Here is a 26988-nt window from a genome sequence, read left to right as displayed (position 1 = left end):
GGTTTCTCAATGTGTGGACCTGAAACGCCAATTACCACAATTAATTCAAATTGCTATTCAAATGAGTTTGTTTTGTTTCGTTTGGTTTTCTCGGTGAAAATTCTATGGACCATTTATAGTATATACTATCAAGCGAGAGTATAGCTATTCGTTGAATGGCATGCTGGTCTTGGGAAGTTTTTCCTCTTGTACTTCGTTCTCCGACTTGTCCAATATGATAGCAGGCACACCATCTTCATCATAAAGTACCTCCTCTCTTACTTGCTTTGAATCGTCTTGATATTTCCTCACCATATTGTCGCCTAATCGTTCCCACAACAAGCTTGATAGATCCTCCGGCGAATATATTGCCTTCTCATTTGGTCCCTCTTCAACTTTATCCCAATGATCCCAGTCGTGAGGACTCATTGGGGGACTAATCAAAAATCGCTTCAGGTTGAGGTCATGCGGGAGTTCCAAATAACCCACTTGAGAATATTCCTCTCCTATGGCAGCATCAAGCAAATCCTGCTTGTTGAGTTCAAATCTGTTATCTTTTATGCTATATGATACGCGAAGCGATTTCCAATTGGGATCGTTTGCTAGTAAATTTTTCATCGACTGAGCCACCCGACTAGATCCACAAATGAGTATAAAGCGGTTGAACCTGGGTAGCACAATGAGTTGAACTAGATCATGAGTACTTGAGATGAAATCAATCAACTCGCGAGGGTCTTGTAGAAGGTCGTCATTCAAGTTGGTTATGATGAGGGTGTTTGTGGGGGATCGTGGCATTGCTGGAGAGGAAGGGTCTTGTTTTTTTTTTTTCAGTCTTTTTTTTTTTTTTGTTCACAAATATTTCAGAACTTTTATTGAGTACACAGTTAATATATTCTACTCAACAGCTATCGAAGGTTCATCATCTTTTTCATCTTTGGCTCGTCTTTTGAATCATTCAACTCGTCATCATGGAATCTCTTTGTCGATTTGTTCATATCAAATAAGGACCAAAACTTGAGGTTTTCATCTCCAGCAACCGTTGCAAGTGTGAGGTTATCCGGACTCAAACAACCATTAAGGATCCTAGTATCATGTGCATTGACAATCTCTCCTGTTTTTTGTAATGTAGGGTAGTTGAACAATGAGATGCTGTTTGTTGGAAAGCCATGCGTGGCTACAATCTCCATTCCTGTGCCATGTGCGTAGCCCCAGTTCAACGAACTCACCTGTGATCCTGTTTCAATTGTATTTACTCTGGCTCCTGTTGTGGTGTTCCAGAAATTGATTGTCTTGTCGTTGGAGCCACCCCCCGTGGCCAATAAGGATGGTTGGTACGGACACCACGAAAGTGCCTTTACTGCTGCTTTGTGATTGGTTTTAGTGAATAACGGAGTAGTGCTTCGTACATCCCAAATATTGACGACGTTATCATTCCCTCCGGTAACGAATTGCTTTGCGTCATGTCTGTATTCAATGCCACAGATTTCCGAGTCATGGCAAATCTCAGTCTTTGCAGTTAGATGCGACGATATTCTGACATCTGAATGGTACAAGTTACCTATCCTGCTCCCACTGGTTAATACGTGCTGATTCCACGCTTGCGATGCCACCCTAGTCAAATGGTTATCACAATTTAGCGTCCGTAACTTGACATTCTTCTCAATATCCCAAATCTCTATAAACCCATCATCCTTCCCAATGGACACATAAGATCCATCTTGCGACCATCTAACTGAAGAAACTAGAGCCTTTTCTGGGAGCTCGCACAAAAGTCCCACTGATCCCGTTGATGCATTCCAAACATAAACGGCATCCTCGAGCCCAATTGCCAAAAGATTATACAGTGACCATGCTAATAAATTTAAGTAAAAATCATCAACTAATCCAGGTGCATCCAATACTCTCTCCGGAGCGGAGGGAATCTTTTTCGCTCTTGCTGAAGCTATTGATGGCGGGAGTGAGTGCTTGCCAATCTTTAGCTTGCTTGTTTGGCTCAATTGCGTTGCAAGATCAACGGGCTTTTTTCTCAGTGGTGGTGGTGGTTGGTAGAGTAATATTCTTGAATTGACCTCTAGCCCACATGCTTCGGCCACATGATGCTGATATATCTTTGATGTTTGTGCCTTTATGTGTGTTTCTGGAGATGCGTTGGGTGCTGGGGATACAGTTGATGAATCAAGTTTGCCGCTTATAGAATTGTGTCGCGAAGGAATGAATCTGTCTGGTAAGCTCAAAGATTGCTCGGATAACGAGCTGGTGGATCTATTGAGTAACGAGTTGGAGCGGCGCAAGCCAAACGAAGGAGGTAAGTTGGTGGATGGCAATGCAAGCGAAGTTTTGGATCTCTCGTCCAATTTGGGTTTGAGTGAAACAGGCAATTGAGGTCTTTGAAACTTGGATTCAGTAACATAATTTGGCGGTTTCACAATGGACTCTGACGCTTGCTTCGACTTTTTCGACACATTCGGGCTCATTTGCTTGAGTAGCTGTCTCTTGGATGGCGAAATTAGTGATTCCGTTCCCAAAGTAGGCCCGCTTGCGTATCGTTTCTCTCTGTCATGTTTTATATCTGATGCGTCCTCATTCTCGTTACTAGGTGAGTTTGGGATTGAGCGCTTGAGCTTGTTGCTTGGTGATAACGCCAATGTTGACATATTTGAAACGACGGTTAACGAATGGTAAAGGGTGAGGTGAGTCGTATTGCTGGTCTCTTCTGTTGCTCTGTATACCTTTCGCCGAGTTCCCATCAATTTTTGATATTTTTTTAAAAATTTTTTTAAGGTTTAGCCGACTGTAAATTACGTTTGTTTACTTTTTCTACTAATTTGGATAACTGAGTGCAAAATAGCAACAGCAAAAACGGTTGACAATGGAAGTAGCTGGCAACGGAGCAGACACATACAACAACGTCAGTCAGAGAGTGTTCCCTTTAGTAGGGCTTTATTTTGAGCTTGCGAGAAGAGGCTTGGTGGAAAAGATTTCTGATCACAGTGCCAAACCAATCAGACTGCAGTTGCAGTTGCAGTTGCAGTTGCAGCAAAGCTTACCAAATAACCTGTTCTCAACTGACTCAAATGAAGCAGGAATATCCCTCCGTGATCCAGCTCTTTTTCTATTGCAACAACTGTCCTAGGTCTTTAACAGCTACCCCAACTCTTTGTTTACCCCTTTCTCCAGTTCTGCTGGTCCAAGCGCTACCGATTTTGCTCCCTCAGAAAAGCAAACTGGCGATTCTCGTTGACCCTCGCAGTACCAACAACACTTCTCCAATCATGCCAGCATACCACTCCACATTCCTAGGCGAGACGCAGGATACCAGAACCGTAGGAAACATATCCCTACTCCCATTTAAAACCAAGTTTCGGGGACCAACTTTCGAAACTGATCAAGATTATGACATTGTTGATGAGACATTAGACCTATTCAGAGCCAACTCTTTCTTTAAAAACTTTGAAATCAAAGGCAATGCTGATAGATTGTTGATATATGGTATTCTATTTGTAAGTGATTGCTTGGGCAAACTCAACAAAACAATACCACACCGTGAAGCTACCAGAGTGTTAAGCAACTTGAGTCTTGATAATTTTGCCTTACCGGGAGATATATCCTTCCCATTGAACTCATTGTACTTGCCACCAAAGACTAGAGCTGATGCGGATTTGTTGAGAGGTTACTTGACTCAGTTTAGACAAGAGTTGGCCGAAAGATTGTTGAATCGAATCTACGCCGATGGTGGAGACGTCCCTAGTAAATTCTGGTTGGCATTTACAAAAAGAAAGTTCATGAACAAGAGCTTATAGGAATATACACACCTACCCTTTTTCGATAGTCTATGTACTCTTGACCGTAGAACTTGTGGACCAACATCCATTCTTCGTACGCGATTCGCTTTGAAAAGAAGTAGTAGAGGACGACGATATCCAAAACTAGATTGAGATAAGTATTCAACATCAATTGCGTTCCAATTGCATACAACCAGAAACCAAGATAGCTCGGGTGTCGCAGGATGGAATAAACACCAGACGTGACCAATTTGTGGTGCGGTTTTCTAACTGTGGCAATGTAATGATTGAAGGAGTCATTGCACTGCTTCATTGCCAAGTGACGCATGCACAACCCACCAAGGGCCAATGCAGCACCAGCAATTGAGACTAGTCTATGCTGACCCCACGGCCTAAACAACAACTCCACAACCGTTAATATTCGCATCCACCAAAACTCTTGAGTCCCTTTGCCACCGTATATCAAAAATGATTTGGATGTGACTGAGCGAGGTTGATAGAAGGCCGAATTAACAAATTCAGTGACAAAATACACCTTCAAGTTTATAAAGAACGTCACTAATGCAACATAGTTTGAGTTGAAGAGAGCCCATAAGTCAACAACAAATAGCGACCCGAGTGTGAAGCAAACAAAAAACACCTCAAGTAGGGACACTCTAGAAGGGGAGTAATCCATGACTAGCTGAAGGAAAAAAAGGAACAAAATGAAAAAAAACAAAAAAACAAAAACTCCAATTGCGCTTTGTATCTTTATGAATCAGCCACATAGAACCCTTGAGCAGATGCTAGAGAAGGAGTCGCCGTTTGCTAGGTATGACCCGAGGAAAAATAGCTTGGTAAAGATTGCATCAAAGTCGTTCCTATTAGGGGCTGTGTTTACTGGTGCTCTAGTTGGAGAACTCACATACCCGACAACAATACCACTATGGCTCTATCTTCAATTCCTTTGCATTTTCCACTGCCTTGAGTTTGGCATGACATATTTGTACAACAACAGCCAAACAGACGACGATTCGTTCATCTTAGAGGATAGAGAGTTTCATTTGATTACTTTAATTTCTGTGATAGAGTATGCGGTCTCCCCGTTTCGGCTTTCGCTCCAACCTATGGGATTTTTGTTGGCTCTACTTGGCCAATTAACAAGGACATTGAGCATGCACACAGCTCAAGAATCATTCAACCATTATATTCAAAAGTCGGGGAAGGAGACACATACACTCGTCACGACCGGAGTCTACAAGTTCATTCGTCATCCCAGTTATTTTGGGTTTTTCATTTGGTTTATTGGGCTTGAGTTGCTACTAGGAAACATCTTGGTCCTAGCAGTTGGGTCGATAATACTATGGCGGTTCTTTCGAGACAGAATCGTGTACGAGGAAGATTACCTTGTTAAAATCTTTGGATCCGACTACATCAAGTATAGAGCCAATACTAAAACTTGGTTATTTATATAAAATTATCTATTTTTCTTTCTTTGGATCGACTCCGAGTCCATTGACATTCCTGTACATCATGACACCGTCTTTGCCATCAACATATTGACACCATCTAGCTGACTTCCACAAACTCTTCCACATATTTTCATCAGAGTGTTGGTAGTGAATACCCATAACCTTTTTAATAGCTTCACTTGCTTCCCTAGCATTGTAGAATGGGATTCTAGAAACATAGTGGTGCAAAACGTGAGTTTCAATGATGTCATGGAAGATGTGCTTACCAACAAATCCAAATTCACGGTCAATAGTAGCAGCAGCACCACGAGCAAAAGTCCATTGATGTGGTTCATAATGTGGCATTTGTGGATCTGAATGTTGCAAGTAAGTGATGAAAACCAACCAGTGATTGACCAAAAGATAAGGAAGGAAATAGTTGACCATAAAGTTGAATCCACCAAAGTTCTTGTACCACATGTAGAGGATAGTGCATTGAATCAAAATACCAACATCTGACAACAAAATGTAGTAGTAATCTTTCTTGTCAAAAAGCAAAGAGCTTGGATTGAAATGGTTGACCTGCATCCAAGAAGCTCCTTGAAACTTTGGTCCACTGACATTGGCAAAAAGGTAAGCAATCCACCCAAAAGTTTGTTGAAAAACCATTTGCAACAAGGAAAACATTGGCGAGTCACCCAACAAGTCGTCCAAGTCTTCAACTCCACGGCTTTGCAAAAACTCGTCCTTTTTCTTTGGAATGAAAACCATATCTCTGGTCAAGTGGCCAGTAGCTTTGTGGTGCTTGCTGTGACTGAATTTCCAAGAGAAATAAGGAACCAACAAGTATGAGTGCAAAATCCAACCGGTCAAGTCATTAACCCATCCGTAGTCACTAAAAGCTTGGTGTCCACACTCATGAGCAAGAACCCAAATACCAGTGGCAATTAAACCTTGGCACCAAACATATCCAGTCCAAGCAGCAAACCTTGCCAACTGGTTTGGGATCAATTCAATGTAGTTGTTGGCAATGTAGCCCAAAGTGACCATCATGAAGATGTCTCTAAACACGTAGTAGAAAGACTCCAACAATCTACGTTCATAACAGTGTGACGGAATAGCTGACAAGATGTCCTTAATTGAGTAATCTGGGACTTGGAAAGTGTTACCATAAGTGTCAATTGCAGTCAAGTTGGTCTTGTAACCATCTGGAGTAGTTTTGAAACTAGCGACGTTTCCCCTTTTCTCAACTCTGGTCGTTGATGCGCTGGTGTCGTAATTGGATGAATATGAAGTTGTAGCTGAGGACATGGCTTTGGCTCTGAATAGGGTAAAGGTCTATACGTCTATAATGTGATCTATAATGAGCCTCGTTTTTGGCGATGGAAAAGTCAAAATTTTTCTTTCTTTGATGAACAAACAAACGTGGTTTGATATTTTCTTTTAATTGCAAAAAAAGAAAAAAAAGAAAAAAAAATAAAAGTAAAAGAAAAAAATAAGGAAATGTCAAATGGAGTGGAATCAAATGGTGTGATAACAAAAAGAGTGAAATGTGGTTGAAGAACAAGGTGATATTACTGTGGTATTTTAAAGATACAAGAAGAGCGTTGACATATATACATGTATTATTTTAAATGGGCAGAGAGAATTGGCATCTATTGTTTGGATGAAAACGGGTTTCTTTTTTTTTAAAAAAGAAGGAAAAATTTCAAAAAGCCACAAAAGCGGGAAATGAGTGAGAAATAGTGCATCTCTTCCACATTTACTAAGCGTACAATCGACATCGCTGACGCCTTTAAACATTCACGCCATGATCATGCTCCTTCTTAGTCCAACCTCACTATTCTCATTAATCTTCCCAAGAAAACACCAAGAAATATTTTTTTTTTTTTTTTTTTTTTTTTCTGCTTCCTTTTCAGAAAAAGAAATTTTGCATTGCAGAAAAAGGAACAACAAACGAAAGGGAAAATTTTAGGTTCTTTTTTTTTTTTTTATCTCATTGCCCTCATTGGGTAAATTGTTAACCGCGTGTACACTACTACCACAAGATGAAACGTGGAGCAACAAAGGGCAAAAGTGAGAGAGTTAGGAGAACACAGGGTTTTTTTTTGTTACTGAAGTTCTATTCCCTTGTGCAAAGTGAGTTGTAGCACACGTTTTCTCAAAATCATAAGCCTGAGTAAAAGGTGTGGTACGTTTTCGCGCTCGTTCCTCGGGAAATTTTTGTTTAATTGTAAATACGGTTCCGATACGTTTGATAAATGTTTTTTGAACGCCGAAACTAATAACACAGCACATGTCCTATTTTCATCGACAGAACCACCATACAGAGCTTATAATACCGCTCTGGGCCACACCCGCTATATCTTTTCCATCCTGTTCTTTAACTGTTTACCCTGTTGCATCGAGTAAGGTCTTCACGCACGCACGCACGCACGCACGCAGGCAGGCACACACGACCTCCTCCCCCAAATTTTAGTCAATCGTGCATATGTTTAGTTTAGTTTAGTTACGCAGTCGTACTGAGAGCAAGACAGGTGTCAAACATCGCTCTGTAGAGACTCTTCATCACTGGAAAAGTCACACACTGTTACACATGTTACAAATCTGAGCCAGAGAATGTCACATATGGTATCAAAGTAGATACTCGTGTCATTATGGTCCCCTCCCCCGCTCCACTTTTTGCTCTCCACAAAGAGATACATAACCCAACTGAGGCAAGACCAAGAAAAAAAAAAAAATTAAATAAATCAAAATAGAACAATAGAAAACTATTAATTAAATTAAAAAAAAAAAAAGAAATTTTTCTAAAGTGAGACAATTCTAGCCGTCTCACAATTAATCTATTAAGCCTCTAACGAATATTACTCAATCTAGTACTGTTCATGTGCACATTGATATCCAATTTGTCAGCATCCTCTTCAATCTTTCTCAATCTGACATTTTGACTATCAATTTCCTTACCCATAGTGTTGGCAATCCCATGCAACTTCTTCGCATAGGACCCAATTTGATCCAAATTACCAGCAATCTCCTTTTCAACTTCATCATCTTCAGAATCGTTTTCAAATTGATACCTTTGTGCTTGTTGTAGATACTTTTCGTTTTGATACTTGTGATGTACATCATTATCAGTGGCATTGTTCATGATGCCCTGTTTCAAACGTTGCTCACTTTCATACATATTTTGACGATTAGTTTCACGAAGATACTTCTCTTGCATTTTACGATTCTTGATGTTTTCTTCCTGTTGACGCAACCTCGACTTTTTGTTGAAAGGGTTACCATAAGCTGGAATGAATATGGATCGATTCAATCGTCTCAATTCTTTAACCTTCTCATCAGCAATTTGTGTTTGCGTATCTGCCAACAACAAGTTCTGTTCAGCATTGTACAATCTCTCTGATTGTGAACCCAACATTCCCAAAGTATTGGTACCCGAAGCATCAGCTTCCTGGGCCATTCGAAGCGTATTTCTTGTCGATTGGACCGACTCTTGTTTAACAAATCTAATATCCTGCTTTATAGCTTCAACTTCCTCATCTTCTGAATTCACCTGCTCCCCCTCCTCTGGAATATCCAAGTTCAAATCTAAATCCTCCTCCTCATTGAACTCCTCATTCAAATCCAACTCCTCTGAATCAAAAGCTTGCTTCTTCACTGGCTTGCTATTGTGAAACATTTGATGGGATGAAATTGCATTCAAATCAAGTGATTCTGTATCTGCAGTCGACTGTCTAGTTGACACCCTGCTTACCCTTGCTAAAGGCTCTCCGCCTGATGCACCTGCTGGACCACGTCCCTGCGATACTGCTGCTGTACCTCCCGTTGACAGTCTAGATGTTGGTCGACTATATGAGTCTCTTCCACTAGACTGCGCCTGCTGTCGTCTGCTTGGTGCAGCATATGGGTCTGAAGATTGTGATTGCCCGTAACGAGTCGAACTTCCGTACGGATTGGAGGCGGCACCACCCCTAGAGACTGGAGTCAGATATGGGGATGATGAACCCGCACCATTGCCCGCTTGCGGTGTCACTGACGACCCGGGTGAGCTACTTCCACTAGCATATGGATTCTTTGGAGGATCGTTGTTCTGCAACTTTGCATATGGATTACTGGGGGCCATAGCCGGTCTCATTTGAGCTCTTTCTTGGGCGTAGTTTTTGAATGCACCAAATTTTTCTTCTCTTGTGTTCCCCGACTTTGTACTGATACCAACCCTATTCAAATCCTCACGGAGTTCTTCCTCCGTGGGATCTTTCTTCATAAACATCTTTTTAATACCCATGATTGATTTATTTGTTATGCTATCAAAAAGAAGGAAAGTTGACGGAAGGTAATAATTTCTGTTGCGTCGCATGATCACACAACTAAGCCACTTGTCGAAAAAAAAATATCTGCGACGAAATACCTGCGACACGCAAAAGAGGGGAAGAAGTTACAGTTGCGAGTATCAAGAACAAGACTCAGGCGATTGAGAACTAGCTTATCAATTCATCTTGAAGATGATTGAGAAGGGCGAGGCGCTTCATCACGGCTCTTGAGTCTTTTCAAGATTCTATAGTAGAATTTTACCTGTGACTTGGGCTCACTCCTTCTTAGAGTCGCCTTTCAGATGAGAACTAGAAACCACCTCAAGATGCCAGAAAGAGCTCGCTACAGCAACAACACCATTTTTTCCATCACTGTCCATCGTTGGTTCTGCATTCCTCTCCTCTTACCCGTTCCACACCGATATCGCTCCAATAATTTTTTTTATTTTTTTTTTCTACTTCCCCAAACTTCGCATAAATTGTTTTTTTTTTTTTTAATTTTTTTTTCATCAACGTTTGTTTCCACTTCAACATCTGGAAGTTCCCCTCCACGCAATGGCCTCCACAAACAAGATCGAAAAGAAACCAATTAGTTTCTCCAATATCCTTCTAGGTGCGGGTTTGAACATGTCTGAGGTCACAACCTTGGGCCAACCTTTAGAAGTCATCAAGACCACCATGGCTGCCAACAGATCCTTAACCATGGCCCAAGCTGCTAGACTCGTTTGGAGTCGTGGTGGAGTCTTGGGATTCTATCAAGGTTTAATCCCATGGGCTTGGATTGAGGCCAGTACCAAAGGTGCCGTGTTGTTGTTTGTCTCCGCTGAAGCTGAATACCGGTTCAAGACGTTGGGATTCAGTTCTTTTGTCAGTGGAATGGGTGGTGGTATTGCTGGTGGTTTGGCGCAAGCTTACTTGACAATGGGGTTCTGTACGTGTATGAAGACTGTTGAAATCACTAGAGCCAAACAAGCAGCCGTTAGTGGTGCACCACAACAAACCAGTTTCCAAGTGTTTAAAGATATTTACAAAAGAGAGGGTATTAGGGGTATCAACAAGGGTGTTAATGCCGTTGCAATTCGTCAAATGACCAATTGGGGCTCCCGTTTTGGATTTTCGAGGTTGGCCGAAGACGGAATTAGAAAATTGACTGGCAAGAGTGAAAATCAAAAATTGTCCAATGTTGAAAAGATCGCAAGTAGTGTTGTTGGTGGTGGGTTGAGTGCTTGGAATCAACCAATTGAAGTTATTAGAGTTGAAATGCAAAGTAAAACCAATGATCCAAACAGACCAAAGAATTTGAGCGTTTGGGGTGCTGCTAAATATATATACCAAAACAACGGTGTCAAGGGGTTGTATAGAGGCGTTACACCAAGAATTGGATTGGGTGTATGGCAGACTGTGTTTATGGTTGCCTTTGGTGATATTTTCAAGAGATTGTTAAACACTGAAGGAACTGGACATTAAGAGAAAAAAAGAAGAAAAAAACAAAAAGAAAAAAAAAGATAGACTATAATCGGCTACTTTTCTGTTCTTATCAACGCTGAGTTCCCCACCTATCGTAACTATACAATCCAACCAAGGTAGTGAATAATCCCGCCGTTTGCAACGGAGTAAAATTTTTTGCTTCCCAAAAGAACGACATTAGTATAATAAATATTCTTTTCAAAATGTTTGCAATTGAGTAATCAATTGGCGATAAAAGTCCCAAGATTTGAAATGCAATAACGGTTTGTATAAAATGACCCAACCCGTTTATAACAACCAACAGTAATATTGTAGAGTCCAACTGTGCCAACGAGAAGGTATTGTTGAAGAATTCGGAGGTGATGTAGATTGGGCACGTGAATAGGAACCCCACTATTGAGCAATAGAAGATGATGGTCAAATTGTCCAACTTCTTTGGTCCAGTTTTTGAAATTGGAATTGATTTTGATTCTTGTGGTGTTACAGTATTGGGTGTTAGTTTACTCTTTGCAAACATATTTTGACTGACAAAAATCAACATGGATATAAAGGCAAAAATGAGTCCAGTCAGGTAGCTATTGTTCGCTGGAGGTGAAACCTGCCCTGTTGTGCTTGGAATTGACTTCTTTTTCAGTTTGTAACAAGTCATCATAATCCCAACACTAAGTGGAATCAAGGTCAAGTAGGTTCTCAATTTATAGCGCCTGTTAAAAATGAAACGATACACAAGCACAGTCACCAATGGACTCAACGCTTTGATGGTATGCACAAGCGACACTGGTATATCCGAAGTTGCCTTGTGACTGGTCAAGTGACCAACAAATTGGAAACATCCCATCGGCACAGTGGTGGAAAGAATCAATTTTGTCGGTATGACAAACTGCCTTATGGACCTATTGGGTGGGAGTATACTCGAAGGAATAATTCTTTCATTGGTGTAGTGCTTGGAAATAAACAACAAAACCAAACTCAACCCTGCATTCATGAGGAATTGTAATTGCGTGACTGTAACTGGGTATCTGTACTTTGTTAAAATCAACTTGATCGAGTTGGACGAAATAATGGAGAAGAAATACCAGATAAAACATAATGAACAGATGGTGTAGTTTATAGGCGGTATCAACGATTTGACCTTTTGCAACACCAGTCCCAAGCTCCTGCCTTGTGGCAGAGACCTTTTCAGGTCAAAGTACTTGGGTTCTGGCGACGTTGTTTCTGAAGCTGGTGGTGTCATCGGCAACAAGCTCTTGATCGAAGTGTACGAGGAGTTATGTGAACCTAATACCGGCGGTGTGCCCAACTGGTACTGACCAGAACCAATTGAGGTTGTTGATTCATTGAAATTGGAGTAAAACGTGGGTGGAGATCCATGATTGTTGTGGTGCTGTATCTTGGACAAGTTTGTTGACGAGTAGTTTGGATTGATTTGAGACGAAGAATAGAAGTTGTTGATCCGATGATGTTTCAAGTGTTGGTTGAGTTTCCTCTTTGGTGACGATGGTGCTGTTGTTGTTGTGTTTTGCTGCGGTGAGTTGGATTGAGGCGGTGATGGCGCGTAACTCGAATGTGCTATACTGTCTGTTGAAGATTGTCCATCGTTATTGAGATATATATTCTGTTTATACATCGAATAAGGGTTGTGTGAGTATGAGGTTCACAGTAAAGACTAAAAGATTTAGATCTATGTCTTTTCTCGAATACAAAACAAACAAACAAACAAAATAAAGACAAGAAATGAGATTTCAAAAGATTTTCAATAAGGAGGAGGGGAGGGGTGGGTGGGTAGTGCGTGCACGATGACAAAGAAGAATTTTATTTTTGTGGTGTCTATTCTTTATTGCACCACAGACAGACAGACAGACACTTCAAAAGGATTTGGCACTACCATATGCAATACCTAATACAATACTAACTATTACATAAACAATATGTGAATAGTATCAATGACAGCCCCTGAAGGCTTCTGTTGTCACAAGAGGTGGCAAAGATTTCAAGAGAATACAGCAACAGACTCTAGCCCACATATCTAACATCACAGTAGCTAATTGAGATGCACAGGTACGACCACCAGTCATAAAGAAGTGACTCTACAATTGTTGAAAAGTCATTTACAAGACAATTTTTAACGTATTTTTTATGTTTTAACAATTTTCAGTAAGCTGCAACACCAATGGGTTGCAATGTCAGCCAAATTGACGCCAACACATAGCACCCCGTAAAAGAATACGTGGGTGAACATGGGCTAGCTAATCAACCACTAGCCAAGTATACAACAATTCCACTGGAAACAAGCCACCTTACGGTTGAGATTCCAAAATCCCGCACACGTTTAATGAAAGGTTAAGACGTTGCTTGGAAGAAACCCTTTCAACATTATCTTTGCCCAAGATGATCATAATTGACTGCGCTGATACTGAAAGAGGAGCAATCAAGAACAAACTTATCCATCATTCCCTGTACCGACTTGCGACGGACACAGGAACAGAAGAAGCAGCAGGGAGTATTTCATAGCACCCCACTAATCCTTTTTTTTTTTTTTCATTTTGAACCTGTTGATTTTGAGGCACATAATCAACAGTCATTCATGAAGAGCTAGCCACACGATGAAAGGAATAGCCGTATTCCAATTGCCGTATCAACAAGCACATAAAGATTGTTGGATGCATCTAATGTACTAAACTAATAAAGTTCCTCGGACAGATTGGTAGACAAAGTCGAGCCTTATTACGAGCATGACATTCCCAGATTGTTAAAAGCATTTGCAAATCGAACTCACTTGCAATTGACTATCAATAAAGTATAGTCTGGAGTGTTATGAGTAAGAAGAGCTCATTACTCGCTGTGATACACGAGAGATGATAAAGTGGATAACTAAATTACACTCACTCATCTCAACCGTGATCCGAGATAATGCATCTGGGCATGCCAAGGTTTTAATTGGGACTGTGTTTAACAAGTTTTTATCCACCAAATAGACGCAACCACAGCGTTCCTGAACGGTCCCTAAATGGGGTGGTGTATAAGGAGCCTAGCACCACCTTTAATGGCCACCGTCATAGGACTCGACGATCACACAATTATTCAAATGCAAACTCAAGTAGAAACTATAATAAATCCGTATTCGTCACAGTACACAACTGTTGCTTTCTTTATTTCCTCCTGTTCACCTGCTAAAATATTTATCACCGGGTATCAAATTGTGCACACGCACTACCACAGTCCATGCCACCTATTGCACTCAACAATATCATATGTATTATACTCATTACTTCATATTAATAAAGTCACCTACTCCAAGATAGTGTAGCTAACCTTGCGCCTACGTTTGTGGAGTGAACCGCGTCTCAAGCTGCCCCCCCCTGCTCCTGCTTTTGCCCCTGCTTCTGCTCCCCTCCCTTACTCTCTTTTTTTTGTGAACCTCTGACAAACAAAATACAATCACAGATAATTTCAACGCATTCAAATACAATCGTAAACTCAATTGATACAAACTAGTATATACCCATCGACCGTAACTCACATGACACATGACAGGTCTAGCCTTATATGCGTTTAAGCAACTAGTCAAACGAGCTGCGTCGGATGATTTAGACGACTCGCCAGATACACCCGCAGTTGGAGACGACCCGTTGGAAGATTCAAACCCAGTTGAAAATGAAATTTTCTCATCGTGGGCTTTGTTTATCTTGTTGTTATTGTTGATGTTGGCACTATGGTCGTCATACTTTTTACAGCAGAGAAGAATAAAAGCCATCCATGAGACAGTGTTGTCCATCTTTTGTGGTATGATTGTGGGATTAATCATTAGACTCAGTCCCGGGCATTACATACAAGATGCAGTCAAGTTCAACCCAGGATACTTTTTCAATATTTTGTTGCCCCCCATCATTTTAAACAGTGGGTACGAACTACATCAGGCCAATTTTTTCAGAAATATCGGAAGTATATTGACATTTGCCATACCGGGAACGTTCATTTCAGCAATGGTTGTAGGGGTGATTGTGTACATATGGACTGCAATTGGGTTGGATGGAGTGAAATTGGAATTTGTCGACGCTTTGGCTGTGGGGGCTACATTATCCGCCACCGATCCAGTAACCATTTTATCCATTTTCAACGCTTACAAAGTTGATCCAAAGTTGTACACCATTATTTTTGGTGAATCTTTATTAAACGATGCTATATCCATTGTCATGTTTGAAACTTGTCAAAAATTTCATGGCCAGCCTGTCAAGTTTTCTTCTTTTTTTGAAGGTATTGGCTTGTTCTTGATGACTTTTACCATCTCAACCATCATTGGGATGGCAATTGGTATACTAGTAGCATTGATTTTAAAGCATTCGCATGTGCGGAGGTACCCTCAGATTGAAACGTGTTTGGTGTTGTTGTTCGCCTACCAGTCATATTTTTTCTCAAACGGAGCTCACATGTCAGGTATCGTCTCGTTGCTATTCTGTGGTATCACATTGAAACATTATGCTTACTACAACATGTCAAGACGTACACAAATTGCAACAAAATACATTTTCCAATTGCTAGCCCAATTATCAGAAAATTTCATATTTATTTACCTTGGATTGTCTTTATTTACCGAAGTTGAGCTTGTTTTTAAGCCATTGTTGATTATTGTGGCATTTATATCCATCTGCGTTGCAAGGTGGTCAGCAGTGTTTCCATTATCAAGGTTCCTCAACTTCCTATACCGCGCAAGACTTGAGAAATACAGTGGTATCTCAAACATAAACTCCAATGGAAGCTTGTCGTTGAATGTGCCGGACGAGATTAGCCATTCTTACCAAATGATGATCTTCTGGGCTGGGTTGAGAGGAGCAGTTGGCGTTGCCTTGGCTATGGGTTTTGGCGGCGATGGAAAATGGACCTTACTTGCCACCGTGTTGGTGGTTGTTGTACTCACAGTCATTTTATTTGGAGGTACAACGGCTTCGATGTTGGAGATTTTGGGTATCAAAACGGGCTGCATTGATGAAGCAGCAGATTCAGATGACGAGTTCGACATTGAGGCACCAAGACTCCCGCTGCAGTCAAATTTCACTTCACAACAGAACATTTTAGGAAATAGAAGGTTTATGAAGTCGCAATCGAAAGTTGCGCCATTCAGAGATAGCACTTCAAACAACTCCTCAGCAGTTAATCTACTTGACAATGAATCAAACTCGAATATAGTCAATGGCGGCGATGACGAAGAGGAATTGATTGGCAGTGATGTTGACGAGTTCAGATCAGACACTTTAGCGTCACCAACACTTGGTAACACAAGCACAAACGTTGATAGAGGGGTGCTAGGTGCTATTCTCAGTGCCGAAGAGCACGCCAGGTGGTTCACCAGATTTGATGAGGAGGTTCTAAAGCCGGTTTTATTAGACACGGTACCTGGTATCCAGTCCAGTGCAAACAATAGTAGTACAAACTTGAGTGGGGGTAGAAGAGATTGAATACATATTTATTTTGTAGAAGCTAATAGACACTCCTATTCAGATGCTGCTCTTTTTCAGCAATGGCGATATCAATGACCCATTTTGCAAGCTCGGACGCTTTGGGACTTAAATTGAGCTCGTTCAATAAACCGCTAAACTGTATGCATGTATTGTAGAATTCGTGGTATTCGAGATTATTCAAGTCCGAGATCAAGTGAAATTTTGATTTGCTTGATCCAACAAATACCGAAGCAGGTAATTGATCAGTATAATTGGTCGAAATGCGGATGGACTTTTCAAGAAGATTGAGCGTACTACCTATATCAGCCGACGTGACAACATTTAATGAATCCTCCACAACTGAGCGCTGAATAATATTGGATACAGCAATGACTGCATTTCCAAAATTGGCGGGGTTTCTCACCCTTGACTCGCAGTCTCTTTTTAATGTTACACGAAACAAGACTCCGAATACCGACTCCAAAAACTGCTTTCTAAACTCGGATGCCACAGCGTCAATTTTTTGACCCTCCTTGGTCTTGAACGATGTTAACAGAGACGTGAAATAACTCGACACATGTTGCGGCAAATATGGCGAGATGACCTTCACTACTGGAGCTATAACCTCACTGCGCACATAGCCTACCCAGTTACTCTCACTTGTAGCTTTGCTATTAGTTGCACTCTTTCCCCCCTCATCCAACAAAGAGCTTGTAAATGAATTGCCAAAGATATTGTCGTCCTTTCTCCTTTTAAAGCCAGTGTCAACATCCTTTTCCCAGCTTATTAAAGCTTTCATATCACGCGTGCTCCTCTTGTTGATTTGCCCGTTAACCTCCCGAATAACCAATGAACATTCTTCGTACAATGCTGGCCATAATTTTTCCTTCTTTGACCTTGCGCTGAATATTGCCAATCGCAACCGCAACCCTTCCTTTTCACTGGTGGTTGCAATATAGGCCAATTCTTGAAATGCAGTCAATCTACTTAGTTCGTGACTTGGCGCCACATCACGTAAACCCTTCAACAAGCAATTCAAAGGATCCTTGCTGTACGAAGATATTGGCTTTTTACCATCAAGACATCCAATTGTCGCGTAAACTCTGAATAGGTGATTCTCGAGTTCCCAGTTCAAAACCAACACATATGTGAGAAATGCCAACTTGAGGTACGTGTACAAGGTCGTGCTTCCTTCTGGTAACGAGTTGTCAAGGCCAAATAATCGGAGCACGATCAACGATCTGTACAAGTAAGATTTACATCCCCAATATAAAGCAGGACTAGCTATTGATATCAATATGGTCAACCCCAAAGCATTTCCCAAGGCTTGTGGTAAATGTGCAAACAAAGAACTTTGCGGACTATTCCTGTTATGTCCATATTCAAAAGGGATCCTATTCCTTTGGAACACAAGTTGGTTGGCCGAGTACAATGCTCCCACAATAAATGGACACACCCAATAGTAGACCCACTCATCATTCAACAAGGGGCTCTTTCTGTATTCTTTTGAAATCAAATAAAAATCAAAAGTGAATGGTAAATTGAAGATGAATACACCATAGACAAATAATGCCGACAAGATGTGGAATGATGTCACTTCAAGATACTGGTTTGATAATAATGAGTGGTAAATTTGTAACCCTAGCGTCTTTTGATTCGAGTAATTAACAGTGGAAAATCTAACCCGTGCTTGTCTAATCAAAGTCAAAGCTAAGAAATAAACGGGTACTTTGAGAACAATTGATAAAAGGAACCGCAACGATAGCAATCGGTGAAATGGTAGATCTAAAACAATTGTCATCAAGATTGACAAGATTATATTGACATTGAGCACATATTTTAGTCGTTTGTTGAAAACTTTGGAAAATATGCGATGATACTCGTTTATGTCTTGGGGCGGTGTGTATGCCATTTGGTGAACCTTGTCTTTTGATGTTCCTTTGGTGAAGATTTTCTGTTTTCATTTTTTCGGTGTAAAATTTTCTAGTCGCGAGGCAATCCCGCACCCTATACATATATATATATATACAAAATTACAAACCCTATATCTCATTGCTCAAGTTCAATTGAGCCTCCCTTTTCGTTTTTTCTCTAGTTCCACTCAACACGTCCTTGATTTGTTCCAAACCAGGTTTTCCATTAATTTGTCCCAAAACGGCATCAGTAATCTTCAACTCATTTACTTCACCAACCAAGTATCCAGCTCCTCTCGAAAACAACTTTGTTTCTACACTTGTTTGAGCACTGTCAAACTTGCCGACATCAACTTCAAACGCCCTATAGATGGCCTCTTCCAACTGCTCCTCGGTTGTGATAAATTTGGCGGCTGAGTGATACAACTCGAGTAATTTCTGTGCCTTGACTTCTTTCTCGTGTAGCTCCTTAGAGCGACGGTTCAATTTGCGTTGCTCCTTCAACAACTCTTGCTCTTCTGGTGTCCTCTTTCTAATCAAACCTTGCTCCAAAATCTTTTGCATGGTTGGTAACGATGCAATCTTGGAGGAATCAGCCTTACGTTCTTCTTCGAATTGGCGCTGCTTTGCCAACTCTTTCTCATGTACACTCCTTTTGAGCTCGTCTATCTTCTTTAACCTTTTTTCCTCTTCTAAATAGGCCTCTTTCAAAAATTCGGCTCGGTAATAGGCTCTTTTGTAAGCGTCTCTCTCCTCAGCTGGTAAGTCGTTCATTTCTCGTAACGACATTGGTGGGTACTTGATATGCTTAATTCTGTCCTCAACGGTGATATACTTTCTTGGGGGTTGCTGACGTGGGAGATGTTTTCCATTTATCTTTGGCGTTGGCACACCTTCTGCGTATCCACTCTCCGTGGCTTTCTCTTTTTGTAATTCGATTTCGTTCATAGGACGGATCGGTCTGCCAAAGATAGCCTTTGTCCTGGGAAGAATACCCGACTTTCCACCATACTTTAATACTCCTTTACCCATTGTGTAGTTAACGGATCTACTTCGTGAAAAATTTATGGTTTAAGTAAATTTTTTTTTATGTTTTTTTTTTTTTTTTTTTTTTTTAATTTTTATTTTTTTAGGTGATTGATTCTGCGCCAGTCGCTACCACAGAGAGTAGAAGAGATTTTACGATTACGATTATGCTACTCAACCTATGCCCCCCATACATCGTAGATTTTCTCCAGTAACACTTTCCCTATTTTTTTGTTACCAACTTGCGTTTTGAACTCGTCCACCATCAACTGCTTTTTGGTCTCCAAGGGGGCATGTACATGTTGGTGGTGGTAAAATTCAAGCAACTTCTTTGGCGTTGGAAACCGATTCTGTATGACAATAGCTTTCTCCAAAGAGCATCCCTTGATTGTCATCAACATCAATATGAACAATTCCTTCACTGTCATTTGCGTTGTTTTCCCCATCATTTCTTGAAAGCTTGAAAATAAGTGACAGCATTCGTAATTTACCCTTGTCTCGAACTTTCCCCGAAATTTTATAAGCAATTCGTTGTAGTGATCCTGGTTGCAAATGTCTCTGGGCCGAAGCACTACCAAGCTTCTGTGAGCATGTCTATCTTTTATCACATTGGTGAGAGACGAAAGAAAGTCAGCAGTCTCGTCAATGTCCTTGAACCTTCGTAGATATAGTCGCGCATTTGTCATTGTTTGAGCAATACCAGTCTGTATGGAGTCCATGATAGTGTAAACACGCTCCTTCACCATACTCACTTCCTCCACTAGATAGAAACAATGCATCATTCCCGATTTTTTCATTCTATTCTTTTGCTCTTGGAACCTGCCGTCTTTAATGGAGTCACACAAGTCATCGATCCTTTTTCTTTCACAAAGGTAGTTCAACACAGCTTCTCGCCCTGTGCGCAAGTGCCTTGCAACCCAAGTGATATCCCCACAAGACAAGGCTTTGACATCACATTTGTGATTGGCAAGTTCGAGTTGTCTTGGGAAAAAGTTTCGCTCTTGTTGACCTCTAATTTCTCTATTGTCAACATATACAACCACCTCGTATTCATCCTTGGTCCATATTTCGTATGGAGTACCATCGTACACTCTATTTTGAGAATCATGAGCAAAGCTATTTGTGGAAGATAACACCTCTGAAACTAGTCTTGAGTTGTGAGCCGGGTTAAGTAGTCTAAAGGATGATTGGCGAGACGAACTTAAATCGGCGTTTCTTCTTAAAGTGGGGGATGATTTCTCAAAGCTTGGCTCGAATCTTACTCCATTGTCGAAGGAACTATTGGCAACGGTGTTTGGTTGCATTGGAGAGGATTCGATATTCACAGCGGTTTTCAACTTTGACGCCAATTCCTTACCTTCATCAGTCAAGTAATACATCTTTGGTGACCTCCCAGTGACATACACCAATTCCTTTCTTATCAAAGTATTCATGGAGTCCCATGCAGAATACATTGAAGTGGTTGAAGTTGTGAAAGCTTTGTCACAATGCGGTGCCGCATGTTGTGAAATTTGTTCCCTAGTCATACCTCGCCCTTCACGATCTTTCAAATATAAGGCCACCATAATCGCAAACGCTCCAGACCTCTGCTTCGGAACATAACTACTGGCAGTCCGTGCACGTTTTGCTGGCCGCGCCGACGAATCATCCTCTTCTTCTCCCACCTGATCCACTTTTTTGGAAGCACGTCTGTGGGCTTCAGCTTCGTCCATGAATCCAACAGGCGGTTCCCATCCATTTGCTTTACAAAGTTGCAACACCCTATTGCTCAACACCACAGCTGTTTTCACTCCCACATACCTGATCTGTTTTAGGGATTTGGTATCCGTGATTGGCTCCAGTGTGCGTCGTATCTGCGCAAGCATCTTGTTGTAGAGGATGGCCATTTTTGAGCCATTTTTGGTTGCTTCAATCGCATCAGCCTCTATCCATTGAACAATGTACTGCTTGAAATCCTCAGGTGCTTCGTCTGACATTTGTTGGATAGTTGATCTGGCATTTATTAGGAATTGAAGCGCGTAGAAATGTCAATACAAGAAAAAAAAAACAAAAAAAAAACAGAAAAAGACAGAAGAGTGTGAGACAGAAGAATAGAATTAAAGCCATCGTTATACTAGTCATCCACTTACACCCTCCAATGTCATCAAAATCCGTCTCCAAAACCAACTTACCCCCAATCAATCTAATATTCAAATTCCTACAACAACAAAGTCCTGTCACGATATGGTTATTTGAAAAATCAGACCTGCGAATTCAGGGTAAGATCCAAGGGTTTGACGAGTATATGAATCTTGTTATTGATGAAGCAGAGGAGATAACCAATGGGAAAAAAACACCGCTTGGGAAGTTACTATTGAAAGGAGAAAACATTACCCTAATTTCAAGTCTAGATGTATAGGAAAATGCCACGTCCCGTCTTTACTTTAACGAAAATCTCACCTTCTTTTCTGTATCAAAGTTTAGCTTCTTTACAGCTGACGACAACTCGTTTTGTCTTTGACGGCTCAAGAAACGTCTGTTTCTACTCTCCTGGGTAATCTGGACCTTGTAGTTGCTCACTTGTTCGGCTCTTTTGCTCACTGCAAGTTGTTTCTTTGTAGGCGACTTGACCTTAATGCGAGATAGCTCTATCGCCGACAATGCATCACTTGATAGATGTAGAACCACTATAAACAGCTTCACTTGATTATCAGACAGCCCAAGCCCATCGCTCATATTACCATTTTAGATCGTTCTGGTGTCACAGTATCTTTTCTTTTTGGATTGTATGATAAGCTTCAGAAAGAGAGAGAGAGGGAAAGAAAAATCTAAAAGCTCAACTCTTTTTTTTTTTTTTTTCTTTTTTAGCAACACGTCTGGCTCACTAGAGAGACACGTTACCATCGCAACAATACATATTCACACCACATGAGCTCACTGAATGGAAACCACCAGCCACGAAGACCGACGAAGCCACCGTTGCAACACGTAAAGGAGCGTTCCCAGCCGCAACAGTTTCGGCAGTTCACCGAACAGGAAACACTTGAGATCCAAACTAAACTCAATAAAGCCTTGGGTCCAGAATATGTCAGTGAGCGAACAGCGGGCGGTGGAACTACGGTCCAGTACATAGAGGGGTGGAAGGCACTCAACTTGGCAAATGAAGTTTTTGGATTCAATGGGTGGAATTCTGAAGTAGTGTCTTGTGAAATAGATTACCTAGACACGCATGGAAACACTGGTAGGTGCTCGTTGGGTCTTTCTGTTGTTGTTAGGGTGACTCTCAAGGACGGCACGTTTCACGAAGACATAGGGTATGGGTTCTTCGACAACGCTAGAAGCAAGTCACAGGCGTTTGAAAAGTGTAAAAAGGAGGCGTACACGGATGGAATTAAGCGGTGTTTGCGTTGTTTTGGTAACGTATTGGGTAATTGCTTGTACGATAAGACAATAGTCAACCAGATACGCAAATTAGAAAAGAGCAGTATTGAGTATGAGCCAGATGATTTTCATCGTGATCCTATCTATGCAGAGAGAGAACGGAAGAAGCAAATGATGGAGCAAAGGGAACAAGAGGAGAGGGAGCACGAGGCAAGACGTGAACAAGAAAGGTTGCAAGCACCTGGAGAGGCATTCATAACCCCAAGGCTGCCTTCAAAGGTGGTACAGCATATGAATAAGGGAAAGGAAGCGGATGATATTGATGAGTCGTTCCACTTTAGCGATGATGGTGCAGAAGAAGAACATGAACTCATGGTAAATACATCAACACAAACCGATTCCTCGGAGAAAAAGGGTCAAGAAGAAGAGCAGAACCATTTCCCAGCATTTGTAGCGGCGAAGAATGCTGCCCTTTTACAGTTGAAACAAGATGGCAAAAGTGAAGAAATACCGCAATTTGACACCACGTTTGTTTCGCCCAATATTGAACGCACACTTGATCCTACCAAATCGGTGCCTGTGAAAAGAGCAGAAATAAAGGGTAAAACACCTCCACTTGGGGTAAATCATTTGCATAATAGAGTGACCAAGCCGTCCACAAACCACTTGAACAACAACTTTGGGAAAAGAATTGGAGTTCCTCCTATGAGACCTCCAAGACGACTACATGGAGAAGAGCCACCTATAGTAGAAAATAGATAAAGATTTTTCGGTAGACGTAGATTTAGATATACATTGCATGGCCTTTGCTAACGAATTATCGCGCATCAAAAAGAAAATAAAAAAAAAAAAATAAAAGCGAAACTGTTTTTGCAATGAATTTTGCCCTTTCCTAATATCACAAATCATAGCTAAATGAGGGACTTATCATCAATTCAGTCACTTGTTGCCAACACGGGCCCTTTCAATGAATATCTGGATATTTATTCCCCAAAAGACTCGTTCGAAGCACTTGAGTCGAGTAAAATTCTCGTTATTGGAGCTGGAGGTTTAGGCTGTGAAATTCTCAAGAACTTATCCATGACTGGTTTCAAGGATATACATATTATAGATATGGATACTATTGATTTGAGCAACTTGAATCGTCAGTTTCTTTTTCGTCATGCCGACATTGGCAAGAGCAAAGCTGAGGTTGCTACAAAGTATATCCTCGAAAGGATTGGCAACCCTGACTTGAAAATAACGCCTCATTTCCAAAAGATTCAGGATATGAATCTAGATTTTTATCGAAGTTTTCAGGTTATTATTAGCGGACTAGACTCAATTGAAGCAAGAAGGTGGATCAACTCGACATTATACGGGTTGGCACAAGATCAAAACTTGATCATCCCCTTGGTGGATGGGGGTACTGAAGGATTTCGTGGGCAAAGCAGGGTGATAATACCGACATTGACTTCGTGTTTTGAGTGCTCTTTGGATTTGCTTAGCACACAGGTAGCTTACCCAGTATGTACAATTGCAAATACACCTCGGGTACCCGAGCATTGCATTGAGTGGGCAAGTCAATTGGAATGGAATAAGCAGTTTCCGGGAAAAAAATTTGATGCTGATGACCCTGACCAAGTCGAGTGGATGTACCAGACTGCAAGGACTCGGGCAGCAGAGTTTGGCATTGACGGAGTGACAAAAAGCTTAACGTTGGGTGTTGTCAAGAATATAATACCAGCAATTGCATCCACAAACGCCATTATTGCTGCCAGTTGTTGCAACGAAGTTTTCAAAATTATCACCAACGTAAATCCGATTTTGGACAACTACATGATGTATTCAGGAGATGATTCCATATTCACCTACACATACTCATACACAAGGAAACAAAATTGCGCCGTATGTGGAACCATTGCCAAAACTGTCGCTGTTCAAAAGTGGTGGACACTACAGCAATTTATTCACGAAATCAAATCCAAGCAAGAAATTCAAATGACAAACCCCAGCTTGACTGGTGGTGACAAGTATCTTTACATGTCAAGCCCTCCTGCATTGGAGGAAGCTACCAAGGGTAACTTGAGCAAAAAAATGAGAGATTTGGTTCATACAGGAGAAGAAATAGTCATTACCGATCCAAACTTACCCATATCGCTAAGAATAATCATTCACTTGGAAGGAGAGGATGAAGATCCAGAGTTTAATATACATGCATAGGCCCCTCGAGCGTTTTTTTTTTTTTTTTTTTTGAAAGTATTAATTTATTAAAATTTATCCATCTCTTCTAAAACTGCATTATTGAATTGCTCAATATTGTCGAGATACACATGGTGCCCACTGTTTTTGATTATTTTGACATCGCTATACTGCGAACTACCTTCAGCAGCTGCCAGGTTGTTAATTATGTCACTGCACAGCTGGCCACCGGCCTTATCCATCCAATCGCCATCGCCATACCACCATGTCATATCACATTTTAGCTTGTCTATTCCCTTTTCAATCAAAGGAAATCTTGCGTCAGCGCCTGGCGCAAGCAAGAAATTTAGCATGTACTCGCCTGACCCTCTAGCTTGAAAGATTCCGTAGGAATATTTGTGTAATAAATGAGCTTCTGTTTTGGGCAACTTTGCAAATCTTCTCGAGGACCATCCACTAACCACCTTCGAACCCAAAGGACCAGCTTTACGAACCAATGTGAATGGTGATATGTTTCTTTCCCAAAGACGTTTAAAGTATCCTGGAACTGGAATTTGACGCTTATGTCTAATAATAGCCCCCGGTGAAGCCATGATTATTTTTTTGCAAAAATGAGGATCTCGAGCAATGCCATAGCATGCCATCAAATAAGCACCCATAGAATGTGCCATTACCAACATATTTGACTTTTCAATATTTTTTTGAGCAAACCAAGCTTCGTAAGAGTCAAAAAACCATTTTTCAACTTGTTCAACATTTTGTGGGTGGAAATGTGGTCTTGAGCTGCAACCGTATCCAAATAGGTCAATCGCATGTATACACCAATCATTGCGTGTAGCTATAGCAGCAAAGTTCTTGAGAAAGAACCCGAGACCGGCACCGTAACCATGAATCATTACCAAATGCTTCATTGACGCCAGGTCAGCTTCGGTTTTGCCAGCAGGGTAAATTACAAATTCATTAATGTAATTTCCCTTGTCGTCGATGGGTACTTTCAACACGTTCGACGTCCTACCTAGTGCATCCATATTTGGGTAAAACGGTAATGTTGAAAGTAGATCATGTTGAAATTGAAGTGGGTCATTGCGTAGTTTATAGTGGTCAATAGACTCGGCTACTCCTAATGGAAACGTATTGCTAAACAATTTCGAAATCGGGACAGAAGTAGGATGGGTAGACCTTTTGTAATGTGAGTGCTGATGAACCTCAACCTCACTTGTGGCAACATCAGCCGTGTCAGCACTAGCGACGACCCTCTTTCCACTTTGCGACTTTGACAAAGACTTCTTCTTCCTTGGAAGTGCTCGAGGAACATAACTCAACAAGTTATTGACTGAAAATGTTGACGAATTTAGATTGAGATAGGATATGCTAAACAAGCGCTTGCTCATTATTATCAACCCCACGTTGTATGCAAAAAAAAAAAAAAAAAACAAAAAAGAAAAAGAAAAAGCAAAAAGAATCGGATGAAAATCAATCAGAACTTTTGTAAATGACGTGTTTTATAACCAAATTCTAAGCAGAAATGACTGAATAGAACGACGGACGACCGCTAAACCATGAACTAAACGTGGCAGGTTGTATATGGTACGGTGCAAGACGAAAAATAAAAAAAAAATAAAGAAAAAAGTAAACACTCAAAAATCTGACAGCGTGCAAAATGCAGAGGAAACAAAAGTGCAACGTTGTTGTTTGATGTAATGACAGGCAGTCGCTTGTGGTGAGGTTGTATTGAAATGTATAAACTGTGCTTTGTTTGCAGAAGGGTGGGCAAAGAAATGTGCTTGTTCTTTACTTTATAGACGTATTGGGTACGTACTTCAGGTTCAGGTGTGATCAAAAAAAAAAATTTTTTTCTTTTTTTTTTCTTTTTGCTGCTGCTGCTGCTGCAAAACCAAAAGAAGCTTTTGTTCCTCTGTACAAAAGAAATTTGCATTAACACACGACCCTGAAGATTGTTGCGGGGAACACGAGGTCGTGCTTCCTCTTGAAACCAGTCTGTAGAAGCCATTCGCAATACTTTGGGAATTGTTTACTATTGATGTAGTATTTGAAGTATTTGCTCTAATAAGAATAAGTGGTTGAGTAATCCATGATCTAAG

At 40.9% G+C, this 26988-nt stretch overlaps 14 protein-coding genes across 14 annotated transcripts; 5 read left to right on the top strand and 9 right to left on the bottom strand. All coding sequences in view use genetic code 12, as the record gives it.

Moving 5' to 3' along the window:
• Window positions 1-144: 144 nt before the first annotated feature.
• RCN1 (Rcn1p) lies at window positions 145-774 on the bottom strand (the record flags this gene model as incomplete). Its single annotated transcript, XM_051750643.1, has 1 exon — window positions 145-774. The coding sequence occupies one exon, from the start codon at window positions 772-774 to the stop codon at window positions 145-147; it is 630 nt and encodes a 209-aa protein (XP_051610097.1).
• Window positions 775-884: 110 nt separating this feature from the next.
• On the bottom strand, window positions 885-2633 carry CDC20 (ubiquitin-protein transferase activating protein; the record flags this gene model as incomplete). The annotated part of the gene is made up of 1 exon (XM_051750642.1): window positions 885-2633. The coding sequence occupies one exon, from the start codon at window positions 2631-2633 to the stop codon at window positions 885-887; it is 1749 nt and encodes a 582-aa protein (XP_051610096.1).
• A 618-nt stretch (window positions 2634-3251) lies between these two features.
• On the top strand, window positions 3252-3779 carry ARC18 (Arc18p; the record flags this gene model as incomplete). The annotated part of the gene is made up of 1 exon (XM_051750641.1): window positions 3252-3779. One exon carries the CDS (start codon window positions 3252-3254, stop codon window positions 3777-3779), a length of 528 nt encoding a protein of 175 aa, XP_051610095.1.
• A 1442-nt stretch (window positions 3780-5221) lies between these two features.
• FAD2 (Fad2p) lies at window positions 5222-6502 on the bottom strand (the record flags this gene model as incomplete). Its single annotated transcript, XM_051750640.1, has 1 exon — window positions 5222-6502. The coding sequence occupies one exon, from the start codon at window positions 6500-6502 to the stop codon at window positions 5222-5224; it is 1281 nt and encodes a 426-aa protein (XP_051610094.1).
• A 1543-nt stretch (window positions 6503-8045) lies between these two features.
• Window positions 8046-9479, bottom strand: SEC9 (Sec9p; the record flags this gene model as incomplete). The annotated part of the gene is made up of 1 exon (XM_051750639.1): window positions 8046-9479. One exon carries the CDS (start codon window positions 9477-9479, stop codon window positions 8046-8048), a length of 1434 nt encoding a protein of 477 aa, XP_051610093.1.
• A 580-nt stretch (window positions 9480-10059) lies between these two features.
• Window positions 10060-10971, top strand: YHM2 (Yhm2p; the record flags this gene model as incomplete). The annotated part of the gene is made up of 1 exon (XM_051750638.1): window positions 10060-10971. The coding sequence occupies one exon, from the start codon at window positions 10060-10062 to the stop codon at window positions 10969-10971; it is 912 nt and encodes a 303-aa protein (XP_051610092.1).
• Window positions 10972-11041: 70 nt separating this feature from the next.
• Window positions 11042-12598, bottom strand: SLY41 (Sly41p; the record flags this gene model as incomplete). Its single annotated transcript, XM_051750637.1, has 1 exon — window positions 11042-12598. The coding sequence occupies one exon, from the start codon at window positions 12596-12598 to the stop codon at window positions 11042-11044; it is 1557 nt and encodes a 518-aa protein (XP_051610091.1).
• Window positions 12599-14498: 1900 nt separating this feature from the next.
• Window positions 14499-16424, top strand: NHX1 (bifunctional K:H/Na:H antiporter; the record flags this gene model as incomplete). The annotated part of the gene is made up of 1 exon (XM_051750636.1): window positions 14499-16424. The coding sequence occupies one exon, from the start codon at window positions 14499-14501 to the stop codon at window positions 16422-16424; it is 1926 nt and encodes a 641-aa protein (XP_051610090.1).
• A 22-nt stretch (window positions 16425-16446) lies between these two features.
• KGF57_001430 (uncharacterized protein) lies at window positions 16447-18318 on the bottom strand (the record flags this gene model as incomplete). The annotated part of the gene is made up of 1 exon (XM_051750635.1): window positions 16447-18318. The coding sequence occupies one exon, from the start codon at window positions 18316-18318 to the stop codon at window positions 16447-16449; it is 1872 nt and encodes a 623-aa protein (XP_051610089.1).
• Window positions 18319-18448: 130 nt separating this feature from the next.
• On the bottom strand, window positions 18449-19351 carry KGF57_001429 (mitochondrial 37S ribosomal protein PET123; the record flags this gene model as incomplete). The annotated part of the gene is made up of 1 exon (XM_051750633.1): window positions 18449-19351. The coding sequence occupies one exon, from the start codon at window positions 19349-19351 to the stop codon at window positions 18449-18451; it is 903 nt and encodes a 300-aa protein (XP_051610088.1).
• Window positions 19352-19663: 312 nt separating this feature from the next.
• KGF57_001428 (uncharacterized protein) lies at window positions 19664-21321 on the bottom strand (the record flags this gene model as incomplete). Its single annotated transcript, XM_051750632.1, has 3 exons — window positions 19664-19901; window positions 20094-20143; window positions 20230-21321. The coding sequence occupies 3 exons, from the start codon at window positions 21319-21321 to the stop codon at window positions 19664-19666; spliced, it is 1380 nt and encodes a 459-aa protein (XP_051610087.1).
• A 931-nt stretch (window positions 21322-22252) lies between these two features.
• RAD52 (recombinase) lies at window positions 22253-23467 on the top strand (the record flags this gene model as incomplete). The annotated part of the gene is made up of 1 exon (XM_051750631.1): window positions 22253-23467. One exon carries the CDS (start codon window positions 22253-22255, stop codon window positions 23465-23467), a length of 1215 nt encoding a protein of 404 aa, XP_051610086.1.
• A 153-nt stretch (window positions 23468-23620) lies between these two features.
• On the top strand, window positions 23621-24907 carry KGF57_001426 (NEDD8-activating protein; the record flags this gene model as incomplete). Its single annotated transcript, XM_051750630.1, has 1 exon — window positions 23621-24907. One exon carries the CDS (start codon window positions 23621-23623, stop codon window positions 24905-24907), a length of 1287 nt encoding a protein of 428 aa, XP_051610085.1.
• Window positions 24908-24954: 47 nt separating this feature from the next.
• KGF57_001425 (carboxylic ester hydrolase) lies at window positions 24955-26277 on the bottom strand (the record flags this gene model as incomplete). The annotated part of the gene is made up of 1 exon (XM_051750629.1): window positions 24955-26277. One exon carries the CDS (start codon window positions 26275-26277, stop codon window positions 24955-24957), a length of 1323 nt encoding a protein of 440 aa, XP_051610084.1.
• Window positions 26278-26988: the final 711 nt, after the last annotated feature.

Source organism: Candida theae (assembly GCF_024610275.1).
Source record: "Candida theae strain CBS 12239 chromosome Unknown scaffold41, whole genome shotgun sequence".
Taxonomy (NCBI): Eukaryota; Fungi; Ascomycota; class Pichiomycetes; order Serinales; family Debaryomycetaceae; genus Lodderomyces; species Lodderomyces theae.
The sequence above is the reverse complement of the archived record's forward strand: the minus strand, read 5'-3'. Positions and strand labels throughout refer to the sequence as shown.